At 39.9% G+C, this 19493-nt stretch overlaps 1 protein-coding gene across 1 annotated transcript in view; it reads left to right on the top strand.

The window, feature by feature from the left end:
- LOC121844388 (gastrula zinc finger protein XlCGF17.1-like) overlaps positions 1-14945 on the top strand; it is a 46355-nt gene extending 31410 nt beyond the window's left edge. The window contains exon 2 of the mRNA XM_042314416.1: positions 13910-14945. Within this exon, the coding sequence (XP_042170350.1) occupies positions 13910-14745 (836 nt within the window). The 3' untranslated portion in view covers positions 14746-14945. The remainder of the gene's footprint in view (positions 1-13909) is intronic.
- The last annotated feature ends 4548 nt before the right edge of the window (positions 14946-19493 follow it).

The following is a 19493-nucleotide window of genomic DNA, read 5'->3' on the forward strand; positions in this document are numbered from 1 at the left end:
GATGGTAAACATTGATTTGACATACAATTTAAGATTGTAAACATTGATTTGACATACAGTTTAAGATGGTAAACATTGATTTGACATACAGTTTAAGATGGTAAACATTGATTTGACATACAGTTTAAGATGGTAAACATTGATTTGACATACAATTTAAGATTGTAAACATTGATTTGACATTCAGTTTAAGATGGTAAACATTGATTTGGCACAGTTTAAGATGGTAAACATTGATTTGACATACAATTTAAGATTGTAAACATTGATTTGACATTCAGTTTAAGATGGTAAACATTGATTTGGCACAGTTTAAGATGGTAAACATTGATTTGACATACAGTTTAAGATGGTAAACATTGATTTGACATACAGTTTAAGATGGTAAACATTGATTTGACGCACAATTTAAGATTGTAAACATTGATTTGACACAGTTTAAGATGGTAAACATTGATTTGACGCACAATTTAAGATGGTAAACATTGATTTGACACAGTTTAAGATGGTAAACATTGATTTAACATACAGTTTAAGATGGTAAACATTGATTTGACATACAGTTTAAGATGGTAAACATTGATTTGACAAACAATTTAAGATGGTAAACATTGATTTGACACACACTTTAAGATTGTAAACATTGATTTGACATTCAGTTTAAGATGGTAAACATTGATTTGGCACAGTTTAAGATGGTAAACATTGATTTAACATACAGTTTAAGATGGTAAACATTGATTTGACATACAGTTTAAGATGGTAAACATTGATTTGACATACAATTTAAGATGGTAAACATTGATTTGACATATAGTTTAAGATGGTAAACATTGATTTGACGCACAATTTAAGATGGTAAACATCGATTTGACATACAGTTTAAGATGGTAAACATTGTACAACTTTATGTAAACATTATCTAACTTCATATAAAACAAATTGCACTTTAAATCAACATTTATTTTAAGTTATTTTAAATAAATGCATATTCTCACATTTTTCTGAGACAAATTTTTAAAATATTTTATTTCACCTTTATTTAACCAGGTAAGCTAGTTGAGAACAAGTTCTCATTTGCAACTGCGACCTGGCTGATCAATCACTGAATGAGTTGATTTCTTCATCTTGAAATGCAATATTTGAGATTTTATGTATTTTTATCAAATCAAAACTGGAATTTCTACTCAAAGCAAAGGTTTTAAAAGTATACTAGACATTTATAGAATAAATCATACATAGTTTGATATTTCTGTGACAAATGGTGAATTAGTTATTGATTTATACAGTTTTATATGACATTTGATAGATTTAATGCGAGACTTTTATAGAATAAACCATGTCTATTTTTGTTTCTGTGACAATCAATGAATCAGTTGATTTTGGCAAATGAATGTCTGAACATAAAACCAACTTTACCGAGGTCTGCTTCCTCCTTGTGATTTTTAAAACTTTATTTAAGAAAAAATTATTATTTACAATGACGGCCTACTAAGGAACAGTGGGTTAACTGCCTTCTTCAGGGGCAGAATGACAGATTTTTACATTGTCAGATCAGGGATTCGAGCCAACAACCTTTTGGCTACTGGCCCAAAGCTCTAACCACTAGGCTAACTGTGATGCTAGGATATATGAAACCCAGTGTGAGCTATTGTGAATGAGCCACTGCAGTTATGAAATTGATAAACGAATGGCCATGTGTCAAGTGTGTGCCGACGGAATATTTTTTGTATTTATTAGGATCCGGATTAGCCGCTGCAAAAGTATCAGAATTGTTCACTTCTCTCATTGACTTGTCAAACCCCGGCTTGGTCTGCTTCACAAGCGTTCTCTGAAGTCTCGCGATGTTACGTCTCTGGGTTTAGAAACTGGCAGTGGGAAACAGGAAGTTCCGCGCAGGCGCACATCATTCTTCAGAATAAAGGATACGCCAGAATTGTGTAGTCAAGATGACAACTTTTGTGTCCGTTTCAAATGTATTACTACTGGTATGTAATAGCACGTTCTAATATCTAAAGAACATGTCATAACATGCTAGGTAACAAATACGTCAATGTATTATCACGTTTGATAAAGGTTGTATGTGTTATTTTTTGTGTCAAACCGCGTGGGTGAACGTGATCACTTGTCACATATAGACTTTAGGTTAGTCTGAGTGGATGTATATCTTTTCGTCAAGGTCATTTCATGAACGATCAATTGTTTTAGATTTCTGGGTTCGTTTAACATGTCGTTTTTGTGTAAAATTCACGAGCTGGTAAAATGGCGGTTTCCACTCGGTCTGCATCAACGTACTTCAGTGCAGGCAGTGAGGGTGCAGCAGAGAGACAATTTTACGTTTTCACTACTGTTTTGGAGCTAAATGTAATGATTATCAGTGAGTCATTTATGTGAATTCAGGAAATCTTCTATAGATTAAGTGCATTCACAGTTGTGTAGCCTAATTTAAAGTCTATACTTTGTCTATTGTGAATTAATTCATGTTTTGTCAATGCTTAGCTACCAGATCTATTGAAATTAGATAAGTACTTGACTTGGACAGGAGCTCATCAGAGCTGAGTACCAGCACCTCAAATTTCTACTGGTTGAGCTCATGTTCCTCTTATAGAATATAAGCTCAACAGTATTGTGGAGTTCCTGAAACTAAGCATAAAGAAAGTGCCAGAACTGTGAAGACAATAACTTTTTGTGTATGTTTCTCTTTATAACTACAGGCCGACTCAGATTAAGTCTGAGGCCGGTAACATCAACAGTGAGGACAAACCCAGCCTGCCTCTCTCCTTCCACACTGAGTGCAAACCTACATTCACTGAGTCCTGATCGTGACAGTGGAGCCCATTTTGCACTGCAGGATCCAGAGATGGCATCAGTGAAGCTGGAAGACTGCAGTCAAACACTGGAGCTGAATGTCAACATTAAAGATGAAGAAGAGGAGGAGAAGATTGGGAAATCTGTTTCTCATGGTAAGAGCAGGTTCTATCTACCTACAGTGGGGAGAACAACTATTTGATAACCTGCAAAATCAGCAGTGTTTCCCACTTACAAAGCATGTAGAGGTCTAATTTTTATCATAGGTACACTTCAACTGTGAGAGATGGAATCTAAAACAAAAATCCAGAAAATCACATTGTATGATTTTTAAGTAATTAATTTGCATTTTATTGCATGACATAAGTATTTGATACATCAGAAAAGCAGAACTTGTTTCCTGTAGTTCTTGACCAGGTTTGCACACACTGCAGTAGGGATTTTGGCCCACTCCTCCATACAGACCTTCTCCAGATCCTTCAGGTTTCAGGGCTGTCGCCGGGCAATACGGACTTTAAGCTCCCTCCAAAGATTTTCTATTGGGTTCAGGACTGGAGACTGGCTAGGCCACTCCAGGACCTTGAGATGCTTCTTACGGGGCTACTCCTTAGTTGCCCTGGCTGTGTGTTTCGGGTCGTTGTCATGCTTGAAGACCCAGCCACGACCCATCTTCAATGCTCTTACTGAGGGAAGGAGGTTGTTGGCCAAGACCCAAACTGTTGCATATACCCTGACTCTGCGTGCAATGAATGCAAGAGAAATGACACAATTTCACCTGGTTAATATTGCCTGCTAACCTGGATTTCTTTTACCTAAATATGCAGGTTTAAAAATATATACTTCTGTGTATTGATTTTTAAAAAGGCATTGATGTTTATGGTTAGGTAGTCGTCCAACGATTGTGCTTTTTTCGCAAATGCGCTTTTGTTAAATCATCCCATGTGTCGTTATAACTAGTGATTATGATAGATTGATTGTTTTTTTTATAAGATAAGTTGAATGCTAGCTAGCAACTTACCTTGGCTTCTACTGCATTCGTGTAACAGGCAGGCTCCCCGTGGAGTGCAATGTAATCAGGTGGTTAGAGCGTTGGACTAGTTAACTTTAAGGTTGCAAGATTGGCTCCCCCAAGCTGACAAGGTGAAAATCTGTCGTTCTGCCCCTGAACAAGGCAGTTAACCCACCATTCCTAGGCCGCCATTGAAAATAAGAATGTGTTCTTAACTGACTTGGTGAGTTAAATAAAGGTATACAATTATTGTTTTTAAATCGGCTCCCAAAAATATTGATTTCCGAATGTTATGAAAACTTGAAATCGGCCCTAATTAATCGGCCATTCCGATTAATCGGTCGACATCTACTACTGACACTTGTATGGTTTGACACCAGTATTGCCAGCATTTGTTTTATTAACTGGGCTGCTTGGAGTGATCAGAGAGTAGACTGAAGAAGTGAAGTAGACAAAAGTTCTATGAAATGAGTCTGTAGTTACCCACCCTTGTGATAGTGAGAGGATGATATAGCTCATCATTTTCTTGACTTATGAGATACTTTTTAGAATAGTTTTATTCCCATTTTGTATTGCACAGCCTACTGATATGAATACGTACAGGTAGCCTAATGGTTAGAGCATTGGGCCAGTTACCGAAAGGTTGTTGGATCGAATCCCTGAGCTGACAAGGTGAAAAATTAATAATAATAATTCTGCCCCAGAGCATAGCAGTTAACACACTGAACCCCGGGCCCCAGAGCATAGCAGTTAACAGACTGATCCTCGGGCGCCAGAGACGTGGATGTCGATTATGGCAGCGCCCCGCACCTCTCTGATTCAGAAGTTGGGTTAAATGTGGAAGACACGTTTCAGTTGAATGCATTTATTTGTACAACTGACTAGGTATCCCCTCTCCCATTCAGGAAGTATTTAGACCCCTTGACTTTTCCCACATTTTGTTACCTTACAGCCTTATTCTAAATGTATTAAATAAAAAATGTTCCTCATCAATCTACACACAATACCCCATAATGACAAAGCAAACACGTTTTGGAAATGTTTTCACATTTTATTACAATAAAAAAAACAGAAATACCTTATTTACGTATGTATTCAGACCCTTTGCTATGAGACTCAACATTGAGCTCAGGTGCATCCTGTTTCCATTGGTCATCCTTGAGATGTTTCTACAACTTGATTGTTGTCAACCTGTGGTAAATTTAATTGATTGGACATGACTTGGAAAGGCACACACTTGTGTAGATAAGGTCACACATTTGATAGTGCATGTCAGAGCAAAAACCAAGCCATGAGGTCGACGGGATTGTCTGTAGATCTCCATGAAAGGAAAAATTCACAAGCTGGTAAAATGGCTGCGCCCACTCGGTCTGTGTCAACAGACTACAGTGCAGGCAATGTGGATGCATCAGAGGGAGACCATTTTTACGGTTGCACTACTGTTTGGAAGCTAAATGTTATGATTATCGGTTTTCTACATGTCTAATAATATTCAGACACAATTGTCCGTAGAACTCCATGAAAGGATTATGTTGAGGCACAGATCTGGGGGAGGGTACCAAAACACTTTTTTTTTTACAATGACTGCCTACCCCAGCCAAACCCTAACCTGAATACGCTTTGGCCAATTGTGCGCAGCCCTATGGGACTCCCAATCACGTCTGGTTGTGATATAGCCTGGAATCGAACCAGAGTCTGTAGTGACGTATCTAGCATTGATGCAGTGCCTTAGACCGTTGCGCCACTCGGGAGCCCTTGAAGTGTTGAAGATCCCCAAGAACAAAGTGGCCTCCATCAATCATTCTTTTTATATATATTTTATTTATTTATTTATTAGTTCCAAGTAGAACAATTACAGAAACACAATTTTCTTTTCTTTTTGTCACCCCCCCAACACGAAGATGGACAAACATAACAACCAAACAAATTAATAAAAAAGTAAAATATGCAGTTGTAGATAATGTAGATTACGCTTCGACTAGAGCCAATATTCACATACATTCTTTTGAATATACAGATTTGCAGTTCCAATGCTTCTACAATATCACCGGTTTGCAAAAACTAACAAAACAGATCCCAAATATTATATAACTCTGGGGCTTTCTTTTTCACTATATAAGTACATTTTTCAAGAGCCAGGCTTGATGTTAATTATTTTAATCAATGACCAAGTGAGGGGGAACTGACTTACTTCCAGTGGAGAGCAATTGAACATCTAGCTTGTAATAGACAGAGGTCCAAAAATGTTTTTCTCTCCTATGTAAAGAAGTATTCTCTGGGTAAAGATTTTGGAGGCATAGTTTAGGGATTAGTGGTATTGGGGTAAAGGCCATTTCAGAGATATAGCGCAGTACTGAGCTCCAAAACGTTTGTAAATAAAATTGATTTATAAAGCCCTTCTTACATCAGCTGATATCTCAAAGTGCTGTACAGAAACCCAGCCTAAAACCCCAAACAGCAAGCAATGCAGGTGTAGAAGCACAGTGGCTAGAAAAAACTCCCAAAAAGGACAGAACCTAGGAAGAAACCTTGAGAGGAACCAGGCTATGAGGGGTGGCCAGTCCTCTTCTGGCTGTGCCTGGTGGAGGTTATAACAGAACATGGCCAAGATGTTCAAATGTTCATAGATGACCAGCAGGGTCAAATAATAATAATCACAGTGGTTGTCGAGGGTGCAACATGTCAGCACCTCAGGAGTAAATGTCAGTTGGCTTTTCATAGCCGATCATTGAGAGTATCTCTACCGCTCCTGCTGTCTCTAGAGAGTTGATAACAGCAGGTCTGGGACTGGTAGCCTGTCCGGTGAACAGGTCAGGGTTCCATAGCTGCAGGCAGAACAGTTGAAACTGGAGTAGCAGCATGGCCAGGTGGACTGGGGACAGCAAGGAATCATCAGGCCAAGTAGTCCTGAGGCATGGTTCTAGGGCTCAGTTCCTCTGAGAAAGAAAGAGAGAGAGCATATTTCAATTCACACAGGACACCAGACAAGACGGGAGAAGTACTCCAGATATAACAGACTTACCCTAGCCCCCCGACACATACACTACTGCAGCATAAATACTGGAGGCTGAGACAGGAGTGGTCGGGAGACACTGTGGCCCCACCCAACGATACCCCCCGACAGGGCCAAAAGGCAGGATATAACCCCATCCACTTTGCCAAAGCACAGCCCCCACACCACTAGAGGGATATCTTCAACCACCAACTTACCATTCTGAGACAAGGCCGAGTATAGCCCACAAAGGTCTCTGCCACAGCACAACCCAAAGGGGGGCACCAACCCAGACAGGCAGATCATGTCAGTGACACACCCCTCCTAGGGACGGCATGGAAGAGCACCAGAAAGGCAGAGAATCCCAGTGGAGAAAGGGGAACCGGCCAGGCAGAGACAGCAAGGGCGGTTCGTTGCTCCAGAGCCATTCCTTTCACCTTCACACTTCTGGGCCAGACTACACTCAATCATATGACCCACTGAAGAGATGAGTCTTCAATAAAGACTTAAAAGTTGAGACCGAGTCTGCGTCTCTCACATGGGTAGGCAGACCATTCCATAAAAATGGAGCTCTATAGGAGAAAGCCCTGCCTCCAGCTGTTTGCTTAGAAATTCTAGGGACAGTAAGGAGGCCTGCGTCTTGTGACCGTAGCGTACATGTAGGTATGTACGGCAGGACCAAATCAGAAAGATGGGTAGGAGCAAGCCCATGTAATGCTTTGTAGGTTAGCAGTAAAACCTCGAAATCAGCCCTTGCCTTAACAGGAAGCCAGTGTATCTCAGCACATTCCCACAGGCAATGATACAAGGTGCCTAAATGTGTGTTACATGTAACAAACCGGTCTGGGGTATTAGGGTCAAATTTGTGGAGCTTAACAAGGGTGATATACGCTCTCATTACCCAATTGTATTGCAACAATCTCAGGCGGGTGTTTATTGTCTGTATCTGAGCTCTACAGCATATCATACCACCATACACTACGTATCCAGAAGTGGACCTAGAAGTTTGTCCTTAAATATCTTCTAAATATCTATTGGGAGCCCATCTGGACCTCTTTTATCTCCCTTCCTACTGAAAATAGCATCAGATTTCTACAGGATCCATTGATAATTGTCCTTGTTAATTATGAATTGCATTAATGGCTCGGTCTGAATTTAACTTCTTAATGCGCCAGGCCAGCAATTTATCCGGTTTTTCACCATGATCATAGGACTGTCATGGATCAGGACTGTACAGCAAATCTCCTATGTGGACGAGGTGAAGAGAGTTATAGAGACAAGAGGCCACTGTTCTATAGAAGATATGGTGGTGGATGCACCTCCAACTATTTGCAAATGTTGTACATCAATCAAGTGATCTGGATACACTTATTGTGAAGGTGGATGTTCTTAGTATTTATAACCACAGTTATTCATTGTACTGCACAAGAAGTCCAAGAAGCTGGACATCATTATATCTGCAGCTGAGATGTTTTTGGGCCTCCAAGACTACAAGGACTACTGTCACCAGATAATGTTCTGCTCTTACAGGATCCTTCTCAGCCTGTGTAGGGACCTGGTTAGAACAGAATAGCAGACTGATTTAGTTTAATAAAAATGGTGTTATTGACAGTTTGTATGATCCCGTTAACGGGATCGATATGACAACAGCTAGTGAAAGTGCAGGGTGCCAAATTCAAAACAACAAAAATCTCATAATTAAAATTCCTCAAGCATACAAGTATTTTACACCATTTTAAAGATAAAATTCTTGTTAATCCAGACACTGGGTCTGATTTCAAAAAGGCTTTACAGCGAAAGCACCACAAACGATTATGTTAGGTCACCACCAAGCCACAGAAAAACACAGCCATTTTTTTCCAGCCAAAGATAGGACTCACAAAAAGCACAAATAGATAAAATGAATCACTAACATTTGATGATCTTCATCAGATGACACTCATGGGACTTCATGTTACACAATACATGTATGTTTTGTTTGAAAAAGTTCATATTTATATTTTTAAAAATCTACATTTACATTGGCGCGTTACTACGTTCAGTAGTTCCAAAAACATCCAGTGATTTTGCATAGCCACATCAATTTACGGAAATACTCATTAAATGTTGATGAAAATACAAGTGTTACACATTGAATTATAGATATACTTCTCCTTAATGCAACCGCTGTGTCAGATTTTAAAAAAGCTTTACGGAAAACGCAAACCATGCTATAATCTGAGAATGGCGCTCAGAAAACAAATAAATATATCAGCCATGTTGGAGTCAACAGAAATCAGAAATAACATTATAAATATTCACTTACCTTTGATGATCTTCATCAGAATGCACTCCCAGGAATCCTAGTTCCACAAATGTTTGATTTGTTCGATAATGTTCATCATTTATGTCCAAATAGCTACTTTTGTTAGGTCGTTTAGTACACAAATCCAAACGCGCGTGCAGGTCCAGCCGAACGTTGGACAAAAAGTTCAAACAGGTCTTAGAAACATTTCAAACTAAGTATCGAATCAATCTTCAGGATGTTTTTATCATAAATCTTCAATAACGTTCCAACCGGAGAATTCCTATGTCTGTAGAAAAGCAATGGAACGCAGGTCGCTCTCATGTGAAATGCGCGTGACTCTCTGCCAGATCACTGACTCATTCCCCTCTCTTTCGGCCTCACTTCACAGTAGAAGCCTGAAACAAGTTTCTAAAGACGGTTGACATCTAGTGGAAGCCTTAGGAAGTGCAACTTGACCCATATCCCACTGTGTTTTCGATAGGGGCTGAGTTGAAAATCAACCTCAGATTTCCCACTTCCTGTTTGGATTTTTTCTCAGGTTTTTGCCTGCCATATGAGTTATGTTATACTCACAGACATCATTCAAACAGTTTTTAGAAACTTCAGAGTGTTTTCTATCCAAATGTACATATATTAGCAACTGGGACTGAGGAGCTGGCCGTTCACTCTGGGCACATCTGGGCACCTTATTAATCCAAGCTACTCAATACTGCCCCCAGCCTAAGAAGTTAAACAGCATGATCATCATTACACAGGTCCACCTTGTGCTGAAGACAAGAGTAGCTGAATACGTACCTTGGCAGCAGCTAATGGGGATCCCTGATGTCAACGTTGTGAACAGAGTTCCCCTTGGTGGCGATGGGGTTATGGTATGGGCAGGCATAAGCTACAGACAAGTGAAATTTATCGATGGCAATTTGAATGCACAGAGATACCATGACACGATCCTGAGGCCCATTGTCCTGTCATTCATCCACCGCCATCACCTCATGTTTCAGCATGACAATGCGCAGCCCCATGTTCCAAGATTCTGTACACAATTGAAAATGCTGAAAATGTCCCAATTCCGTGGCCTGCAATACTCAGACATGTCACCCTTTGAGCATGTTCGGGATGGTCTGGTACGACGTGTACGACAGCTTGTTCCAGTTCCCTCTTATATCCAGGAATTTCGCACAGACATTGAAGAGCAATGGGTCAATATTCCAGATGCCACAATCAACAGCCTGATGAACTCTATGTAAAGGAGATGTGTCCCAGAGGAGGCAGCAGCAGCTACCCACTTCTCCAGTGCTTAATGTGTAAATTGGGAGGTGCTGGAACCAAAACTGAGCCCGAGAGCATTGATCTGGGGGTCTCTGAGGTACCAGAACACATTAAATAAAATACCTTTATAATATTGCATTCATTATCATGGCTTTTGCGAACTGGCATATTATAATTATAAAAGTCAGTTAAGAACCAATTCTTATTTACAGTGACGGCCTACCCGTACCAAACCCGGACAATGCTGGACCAATTGTGCGCCGCCTTATTGGAATGCCAATCACGGCCAGATGTGATATAGACAAGCTCTCTCTTGCTTTACTTTGTAAAACTGTGCTGTTTGCTCAATAGGCCTATTTGGAAGCTGATAACTTGGTAACACACAAACAGACTAGTATTTTATTTTCAGCAGGATCCATTTGCTTTACAACCTGTGTTTTCCAGTGATTGTATTAGAAATATTGCTAAAGGCCTGTTTTGGCTGCATGCTGTTAACTAACAGATTTTCCACATGTTCCTGACTGTAGAAATGCCTTGTGATTTGGCTACACACAATCCACAACTAGGGCTATTTTGTTTAAATTAGCTATTGATCCTCTGTAGCTAAATACTCCTGGTGTTGTATTGAGAATGATTTCATTTCTTTCTGAACAGACTGCAGAGTCCTGCAGCACCTCAACACACTTCCCACAGCTATTATTCTATCAGGAAATAAATGAAGAAGTGCAATGCTGGAGAGATGAGTTTCCGGCTCATGTCTATAACAGCACAGAGAGGGAGAGAGATCATAGAAAGTGAATCTCATTTTAGTTTTAGCTCATTTAGCTCTGATTGCTTTTATCAGGATTTTTACATTGCAAACAGGATAAATTATTTTTCACGCCACAAGAGGTAGGCTACCTGATCCTGCCAAATGGGTTCCCGGAACGAAAGACTACAAAACTGAGAGGTGCCGGAAGATCTGGCTCAAATTAAGCGCCGCCCTTCTCGTATAATGGGGTAGGGATATCCCAAGAATCCATGAGTGCATGGATGGTTGCACCGAATATTTTTTTATAATTAAACCAAGATAGACCACAGCCAGGTGAGTCATAGTGGGCAGAGCCAAGCACGAGCTAGCAAGATCCTATTGGCCCGCCCTAGCACACAATTTCTGGTAGGGAATGCCTCCTCTGTGAAAGCGCTTGTGTGCAATAACTCAATTCGCCTTTGCGTAAAAATAAAATAAAAAAATAAAAAAACATTTGCAAAGGGTAAAGTCTACAAATCTTAGTCTACTCTGTTCATAACAGATTTTAGTTTTGGGAACAGAACTGGGATCAGATGTTTCATTGATTAGAACATTTGTGGAATGTCGGCCAATATCCATCTCGTTCCATCTTCTCCCACTGCCTGCCAGTGAGCTTCCTCTCACTACCATATTTGGTAGTGAGTGGAAACGCTAAGCGGATTCTTCACATTTATATACACCCGGTGAAATATATGTCTCATTGTTCTATATGTGGCTGCACTGTGGTAGTGGGGGAAAAGGAAGTTCCGGGCAGGCACACACCATTCTTCAGTATAAAGAAAACGCCAGAACTGTTATGTGAAGAAGATAATCTTTGTGTCGGTTTCTATGTAATACCAAAGGTATGTAATAGCAGGTTTAAACTTCCAATTATCGGAAGAACATATCATACCATGCTAGGTAACATCCGTTAAGGTATTAACACGTTTGGTTTGTTATTTTTGTGTCAAACCAAGTGAACGTGAAACTATTTTAAGTCACACAGGTAGAAACTTTGGGTTTGTCTGAATGGATGTACATGATTGCTTCATGGTAATTTAATAAAAAATCTATTTATTTTACATTTCTGAGTTTGTTTAGCATGTTATTGGTTTTGTATAACATTCATGAGTTGGTAAAATGGCGGTGCCCACTCAGTCTGCGCCAACGGACTTCAGTGCAGGTACAGAGACACAATATCACAGTTGCGCTACTGTTTTGAAGCTTAATGTAATGATTATCAGTTTTCTACATGTGTACTAATATTCAGAAACATTATCTTTATCTATAAATGTTACTATGGTGTGAACGGAAATACTATTGGTTTTTGATTTGAAATAATACAGTGAAGACAAGGTTATTCAGGAAAATAGTACATAGTGCTGCCTAAAACATACATTCAGTACAAGGTTGCAGTATTTGTCATTTCTGCATTTAGGTGAATTTGGGAAATTTACTATAGATCAAGTTCACTTACATTGTGTAGACTAATTTTAAAGCGTGTACTTTTTAAGTAATTAATGTTTTGCTATTAATGCTTACCTACCAGATCTATTGAAATAAGATCAGTGCTTGACTTGGACAGGAGCTCACTGGAGCTGAGTACCATCACCTCAAATTTCTACTGGTTGAGCTCATGTTCCTCTTATAGAATATTAGCTCAACAGTATTGTGGAGCTCCTGCACCTAAATATAAACCATATTTTTAGAGAATAAAGAAAGTGCCAAAACTGTCAAGACAATAACCTTTGAAAAAATAGTACCGGCACCTATTTCAGTCAAAGTCAAGCACTGAATTAGATAATTGAACAAGAAGAAAAATATTTAATAGAGAGTAAAGAAAGTGCCGGAACTGTCAAGACAACTTTGTGTCTGTTTGTCATTGTTACTACAGGACGACTAGAATTAAGTCTGAGGCCGGTAACATCAACAGTGACGACAAACCCAGCCTGCCTCTCTCCTTCCACACTGAGTCCAAACCTACATTCACTGGGTCCTGATTGTGACAGTGGAGCCCAGTTTGCTCTGCAGGATCCAGAGATGGCATCAGTGAAGCTGGAAGACTGCAGTCAAACACTGGAGCTGAATGTTAACATTAAAGATGAAGAAGAGTCGGAGAAGATTGGGAAATCTGTTTCTCATGGTAAGAGCAGGTTCTATCTAACTAAGTTTGTTGTTCGTTCCAACTTCCCACTGTGTATGAAAGGTTGCAGTAGAACTGTTTCAATGAAAAGGTAGCTGTTATTTCATGCTACTGAGACTTGCATGGTTTGACACCAGTATTGTCAGCATTTGTTTTATTCACTGGGCTATCTGGAGTGTTCAGGGAGTAGAATAAAGAAGTGAAGTAGACAAACTGCCAGTGTTTTAAAGTTCTATGAAATGAGTCTGTGTAGTTACTAACCCTTGTGATAGTGAGTAGAGGATGACAAGCCCCTTTTTAGCTTTCATCTCTTACCCACTTTTAGAATAGTTTTATTCCCCTGTATTGTACAGCCTACTGATATGAATACATATGTCACCCGGTACAGACAGAAGAGGACCGGTCACCCCTTTGGGCCTGGTTCCTCTCTAACTTTGTTCCAAGGTTCCTGCTTTCTAGGGAGTTTTTCCTGGCTGCTGCTTCTACATCTGCATTGCTTGTTCTTTGTGGTTTTAGGCTGGGTTTCTGTGAAGTACTTTGTGACAACTGCTGATGTAAAAAGGGCTTCATAATATTGATTTGATTGACATGTATATCACACCAACTGACTGGTTCTTCTGATGTTGTTCACACAGGAGACCACGTTGAGACATTCCCTGCATCCAGACAACAACAGCAGGAAGATCACAGAGCTAAGAGGTCTCACCACTGCCCACATTGTGTGGAGATTTTCCCATTTCTATCAAAGCTAAAAGCACACCTAAAAATACACACAGGAGAGAAGCCTTACTCCTGCTCTGACTGTGGGGTGAGTTTCTCTCGACTGGGCCACTTAAAAAGACATGAACATATACATACAGGAGAGAAGCCTTGCTTCTGCTCTGACTGTGGGAAGAGTTTTTCTCGACTGGACCTCTTAAAAAAGCATGAACTTATACATACAGGAGAGAAGCCTTACTCCTGCCCTGACTGTGGAAGGAGTTTTTCTCGACTGAGCCACTTAAAAAAACATGAATTTATACATACAGTAGTGAAGCCTTACCCCTGCTCTGACTGTGTAAAATGCTTCACAACATCAGCTCAGCTAAAAGTTCATCAGAGAACACACACAGGTGAGAAGCCGTACTCCTGCTCTGACTGTGGAAAGATTTTCTCTCAACTGGGCCACTTAAAAAGACACGAACATATACATACAGGAGTGAATACTTATGCCTGCTCTAACTGTGTGAAATGCTTCATTACATCAACTGATCTAAAAGTTCATCAGAGAACACACACAGGAGAGAAGCCTTACTCCTGCTCTGACTGTGGAAAGAGTTTCTCTCTACTGGGCAACTTAAAAAGACATGAACGTATACATACAGGAGTGAAGCCTTACTCCTGCTCTGATTGTGGAAAGAGTTTCTCGCAAATGGGCCAGTTGAAAAGACACCAAGCTAAACATAAAGGAGAGAAGACTTACCACTCGTAATGTGGCAAGAGTAACTCAAGTGAAAGTCACCAAGTAAAGTACTACTTGTGTAAAAAGCTGAAATTATTTGGTTGTAAATACACTTATGTATCAAAAGTAGAAGTATGAATCATTTCAAATTCCTTAACTTAACCTCTGGGTGTCCCTAAACCGGGACGGTTGTTGCTAACGTGCGCTAATGTGACTAGAATGACGTTGAATCCAACAGCCAACTTTCCGGGACATAGACATGTCTTATATGGGCAGAAAGCTTAAATTCTTGTTAATCTAATTGCGGTCACCAATTTAACAGTAGCTGTTACAGTGAAAAAAATACCATGCTATTGTTTGAGGAGAGTGCACGACAATAAAATAACATATCACGGCAACTGGTTTGATATATTCACCTCTGAAGGTAAATAATGTACTTACATTCAGTAATCTTGCTCTGATACAGTGCCTTGCGAAAGTATTCGGCCCCCTTGAACTTTGCGACCTTTTGCCACATTTCAGGCTTCAAACATAGATATAAAACTGTATTTTTTTGTGAAGAATCAACAACAAGTGGGACACAATCATGAAGTGGAACGACATTTATTGGATATTTCAAACTTTTTTAACAAATCAAAAACTGAAAAATTGGGCGTGCAAAATTATTCAGCCCCCTTAAGTTAATACTTTGTAGCGCCACCTTTTGCTGCGATTACAGCTGTAAGTCGCTTGGGGTATGTCTCTATCAGTTTTGCACATCGAGAGACTGAAATTTTTTCCCATTCCTCCTTGCAAAACAGCTCGAGCTCAGTGAGGTTGGATGGAGAGCATTTGTGAACAGCAGTTTTCAGTTCTTTCCACAGATTCTCGATTGGATTCAGGTCTGGACTTTGACTTGGCCATTCTAACACCTGGATATGTTTATTTTTGAACCATTCCATTGTAGATTTTGCTTTATGTTTTGGATCATTGTCGTTGGAAGACAAATCTCCGTCCCAGTCTCAGGTCTTTTGCAGACTCCATCAGGTTTTCTTCCAGAATGGTCCTGTATTTGGCTCCATCCATCTTCCAATCAATTTTAACCATCTTCCCTGTCCCTGCTGAAGAAAAGCAGGCCCAAACCATGATGCTGCCACCACCATGTTTGACAGTGGGGATGGTGTGTTCAGGGTGATGAGCTGTGTTGCTTTTACGCCAAACATAACGTTTTGCATTGTTGCCAAAAAGTTCAATTTTGGTTTCATCTGACCAGAGCACCTTCTTCCACATGTTTGGTGTGTCTCCCAGGTGGCTTGTGGCAAACTTTAAACAACACTTTTTATGGATATCTTTAAGAAATGGCTTTCTTCTTGCCACTCTTCCATAAAGGCCAGATTTGTGCAATATATGACTGATTGTTGTCCTATGGACAGAGTCTCCCACCTCAGCTGTAGATCTCTGCAGTTCATCCAGAGTGATCATGGGCCTCTTGGCTGCATCTCTGATCAGTCTTCTCCTTGTATGAGCTGAAAGTTTAGAGGGACGGCCAGGTCTTGGTAGATTTGCAGTGGTCTGATACTCCTTCCATTTCAATATTATCGCTTGCACAGTGCTCCTTGGGATGTTTAAAGCTTGGGAAATCTTTTTCTATCCAAATCCGGCTTTAAACTTCTTCACAACAGTATCTTGGACCTGCCTGGTGTGTTCCTTGTTCTTCATGATGCTCTCTGTGCTTTTAACGGAACTCTGAGACTATCACAGTGCAGGTGCATTTATACGGAGACTTGATTACACACAGGTGGATTGTATTTATCATCATTAGTCATTTAGGTCAACATTGGATCATTCAGAGATCCTCACTGAACTTCTGGAGAGAGTTTGCTGCACTGAAAGTAAAGGGGCTGAATAATTTTGCACGCCCAATTTTTCAGTTTTTGATTTGTTAAAAAAGTTTGAAATATCCAATAAATGTCGTTCCACTTCATGATTGTGTCCCACTTGTTGTTGATTCTTCACAAAAAAATACAGTTTTATATCTTTTGTTTGAAGCCTGAAATGTGGCAAAAGGTCGCAAAGTTCAAGGGGGCCGAATACTTTCGCAAGGCACTTATGTCATCCTGAGGGTCCCACAGATAAAATGTAGCATAGTTTTGTTTGATAAAATACATTTTCATGTTCAACTGTAGGAACTGGGTTCTACATTTTGAACCCCTGCTGTCTCTGGCTCCACACCCACCCATCAAGATGTGTGAAGGTTAGTGTATAAGCTAATGATCCGTCATGTATGACATTCCTGGGAGTGTGTAAACTTAATTGATTTAATACCATAGCATTTGTATATGTTCTCTATAGTTATGCACTTAAATGACCAATTCGGCACATTTGGGCAAACTCCTGGCAGACTTGATTACAGTCCAGTAATGTAATTCTTCACTGCATCAGTCAAACTGTGCACACACTGCTGCCATCTGGTGGCCAAAATCTAAATTACATCTAGACTCCTTTCTGAAAGTATGGCCTTTCTCTTGCTTTTCAAAGATGATAGAAAATAAAAACACAGTTTTTTTTGCTTGTATTATCTTTTACCAGATCTAATGTGTTATTCTCCTACATTAATTTCACATTTCCACAAACTTCTAATTGTTTCCTTTTAAACGGTCTCAAGAATATGCATGTATTTGCTTCAGGTGCTGAGCTACAGGCAGTTAGATTTGCGTATGTCATTTTAGGTGAAAATGTCACCAAACAAATGGGTACGATCCTTGAGCTTTTTAAGTGAATCAGACGACACAATTGTTTTTTTTTATATTGCAGATAGCCAGGGGCACACTCCAGCACCATTTACAAACTAAGCATTTGTGTTTTGTGAGTGCGCCAGATCAGAGGCAGTGGGGAGGACCAGGGATGTTATCTTGATAAGTGCATGAATTGGACTATTTTCTGTCATGCAAATCATAAAAAAATGTAATGAGTACTTTTGGGTGTCAGGGAAAATGTATGGAGTAAAAAGTACATTTTCTTTAGGAATTTTTGGGAAGTAAAAGTTGTCAAATATAAATATTAAAGTACAGATACTCCCAAAAAACGACTTAGGTAAAAACTAAGTACTTTACACCACTGCCTGCATCCCTGCCGTGTGTCAGCATTGGAGGCTGGTGGTATGATGGTTGGGGTGTGTTTTCAGGACACACATTGGGCCCCTTGATAAAAGCTGAGCAATGTTTGAATGCCACAGGATGTCTAAAAATCATTACCAATCAGGTGCATCCCTTCATGGCAGCAGTGTATCCATCTGCAAATAGATTTCTTCAGCAGGATTATGCCACAAGGCTTGTCCAGGAATGGTTCCAAGAACAGCTCACTGAATTCACTGTAATTGTGCATCTGTGGGAGGAGATGAAACAAGCTATTCAGAGTAGATCCACTCCCAGCCAACTTGACACAATTGTGGGACGCATTGGAGTCAACATGGGTCAGCGTCCCTGTGGAACACTCAACACCTTTGACAGTCTATGCCGTGACGATTTGAGGCTGTTCTGAGGACAAAGGGGGGTGCAACTCAATATTAGGAAGGTGTTTCTGATGTTTTGTACTCTGTGTATATCAGAAAAGATGGTGTGATGATTAGTTTGGGTGGATTATTTTATATTACTAAATAACCTTTGTTCAATGATAAATGTAGAGCTTGTATGTATACTATGCATTTTTTGTGTTTCCTGTTTGACCCCAGGAAGAGTAGCCGCTGGGGATCCTAATAAAAATACTAAATGTATCAGATATTGATGACGTGTTGATCAGTTTTCACCATTAGTATTTTAATGAATGTTTCATTCAATGTGTTTCTATGGGATATAGTAGTAAAGGCCAAATTCTGTATTTTATCAAATCATTTTTAAACATGTTTATACCTAATGTCCTAAAATACAAAATAAATGATCTAAACAATCCATGGTACGACCTTCTTAAAACCATCTCATATGTCAGCATAGTATTGTAATGCATTATTAGTCTTTTTATGGTGCTAAAGTCCAGGGACAGCATTACCACCACAATCCAATAATGACCCAGTTACTATTGGGGGAATGGAACCAGAGAGGAAGCTTGTGTTACCTTTCTCACATCACTACAGTATTCATTTCAACAGACCTTTTCCATGACCCATTGTTAGAGCTCAATATATACCCAGGAACCCAGGACTATATTGAGGGTCAGACTGTTGTAATGCCCAGTTGATTATGTAAATAGTATTGGAGAACTCTGGTATTGATGGTCCATTTGAGGGTGAGTCATTGATATGAATGTTTAGAGTGAAAGAGCTGTGACCTCACGTGTGATGGTCCACATCTACCAGAACCTTTCCTATTGGGTTAGTAAGCACCACCGCATTTTAGTAAGCCATTGTTCAAAATGTGATCATACACACAGTAACAATGGGAGGGGGTGTGGCCTGCATAAGGGAGGAGGTTGATCTCAGACAGAGTTGACAGGTTAACAGTGAGGACAAACCCAGCCTGCCTCTCTCCTTTCACACTGCCTTCCAAACAGATTCTAAACCTACAGTCACTGGGTCCTGATTGACAGTGGAGACTTGTTGCGCTGCAGGATCTAGAGATGGCATCACTGGACAGGTCTCCATTGGGCCAAGTCTACAACAAAAACATTTAGCAAAACAATCATTGCAACGTGATGGAAACGACAGATACAGGAGACATTTTTCTAAAGATCCACAAATGTTTTATCCGTCCGAACAGCAGCAGGAAAACATTGAAGAACCACAGTGCAATGCTGCGAAGGTGTAA

The sequence above is a fragment of the Oncorhynchus tshawytscha genome, unplaced genomic scaffold, assembly GCF_018296145.1.
Source record: "Oncorhynchus tshawytscha isolate Ot180627B unplaced genomic scaffold, Otsh_v2.0 Un_contig_5960_pilon_pilon, whole genome shotgun sequence".
NCBI classification, from domain to species: Eukaryota; Metazoa; Chordata; class Actinopteri; order Salmoniformes; family Salmonidae; genus Oncorhynchus; species Oncorhynchus tshawytscha.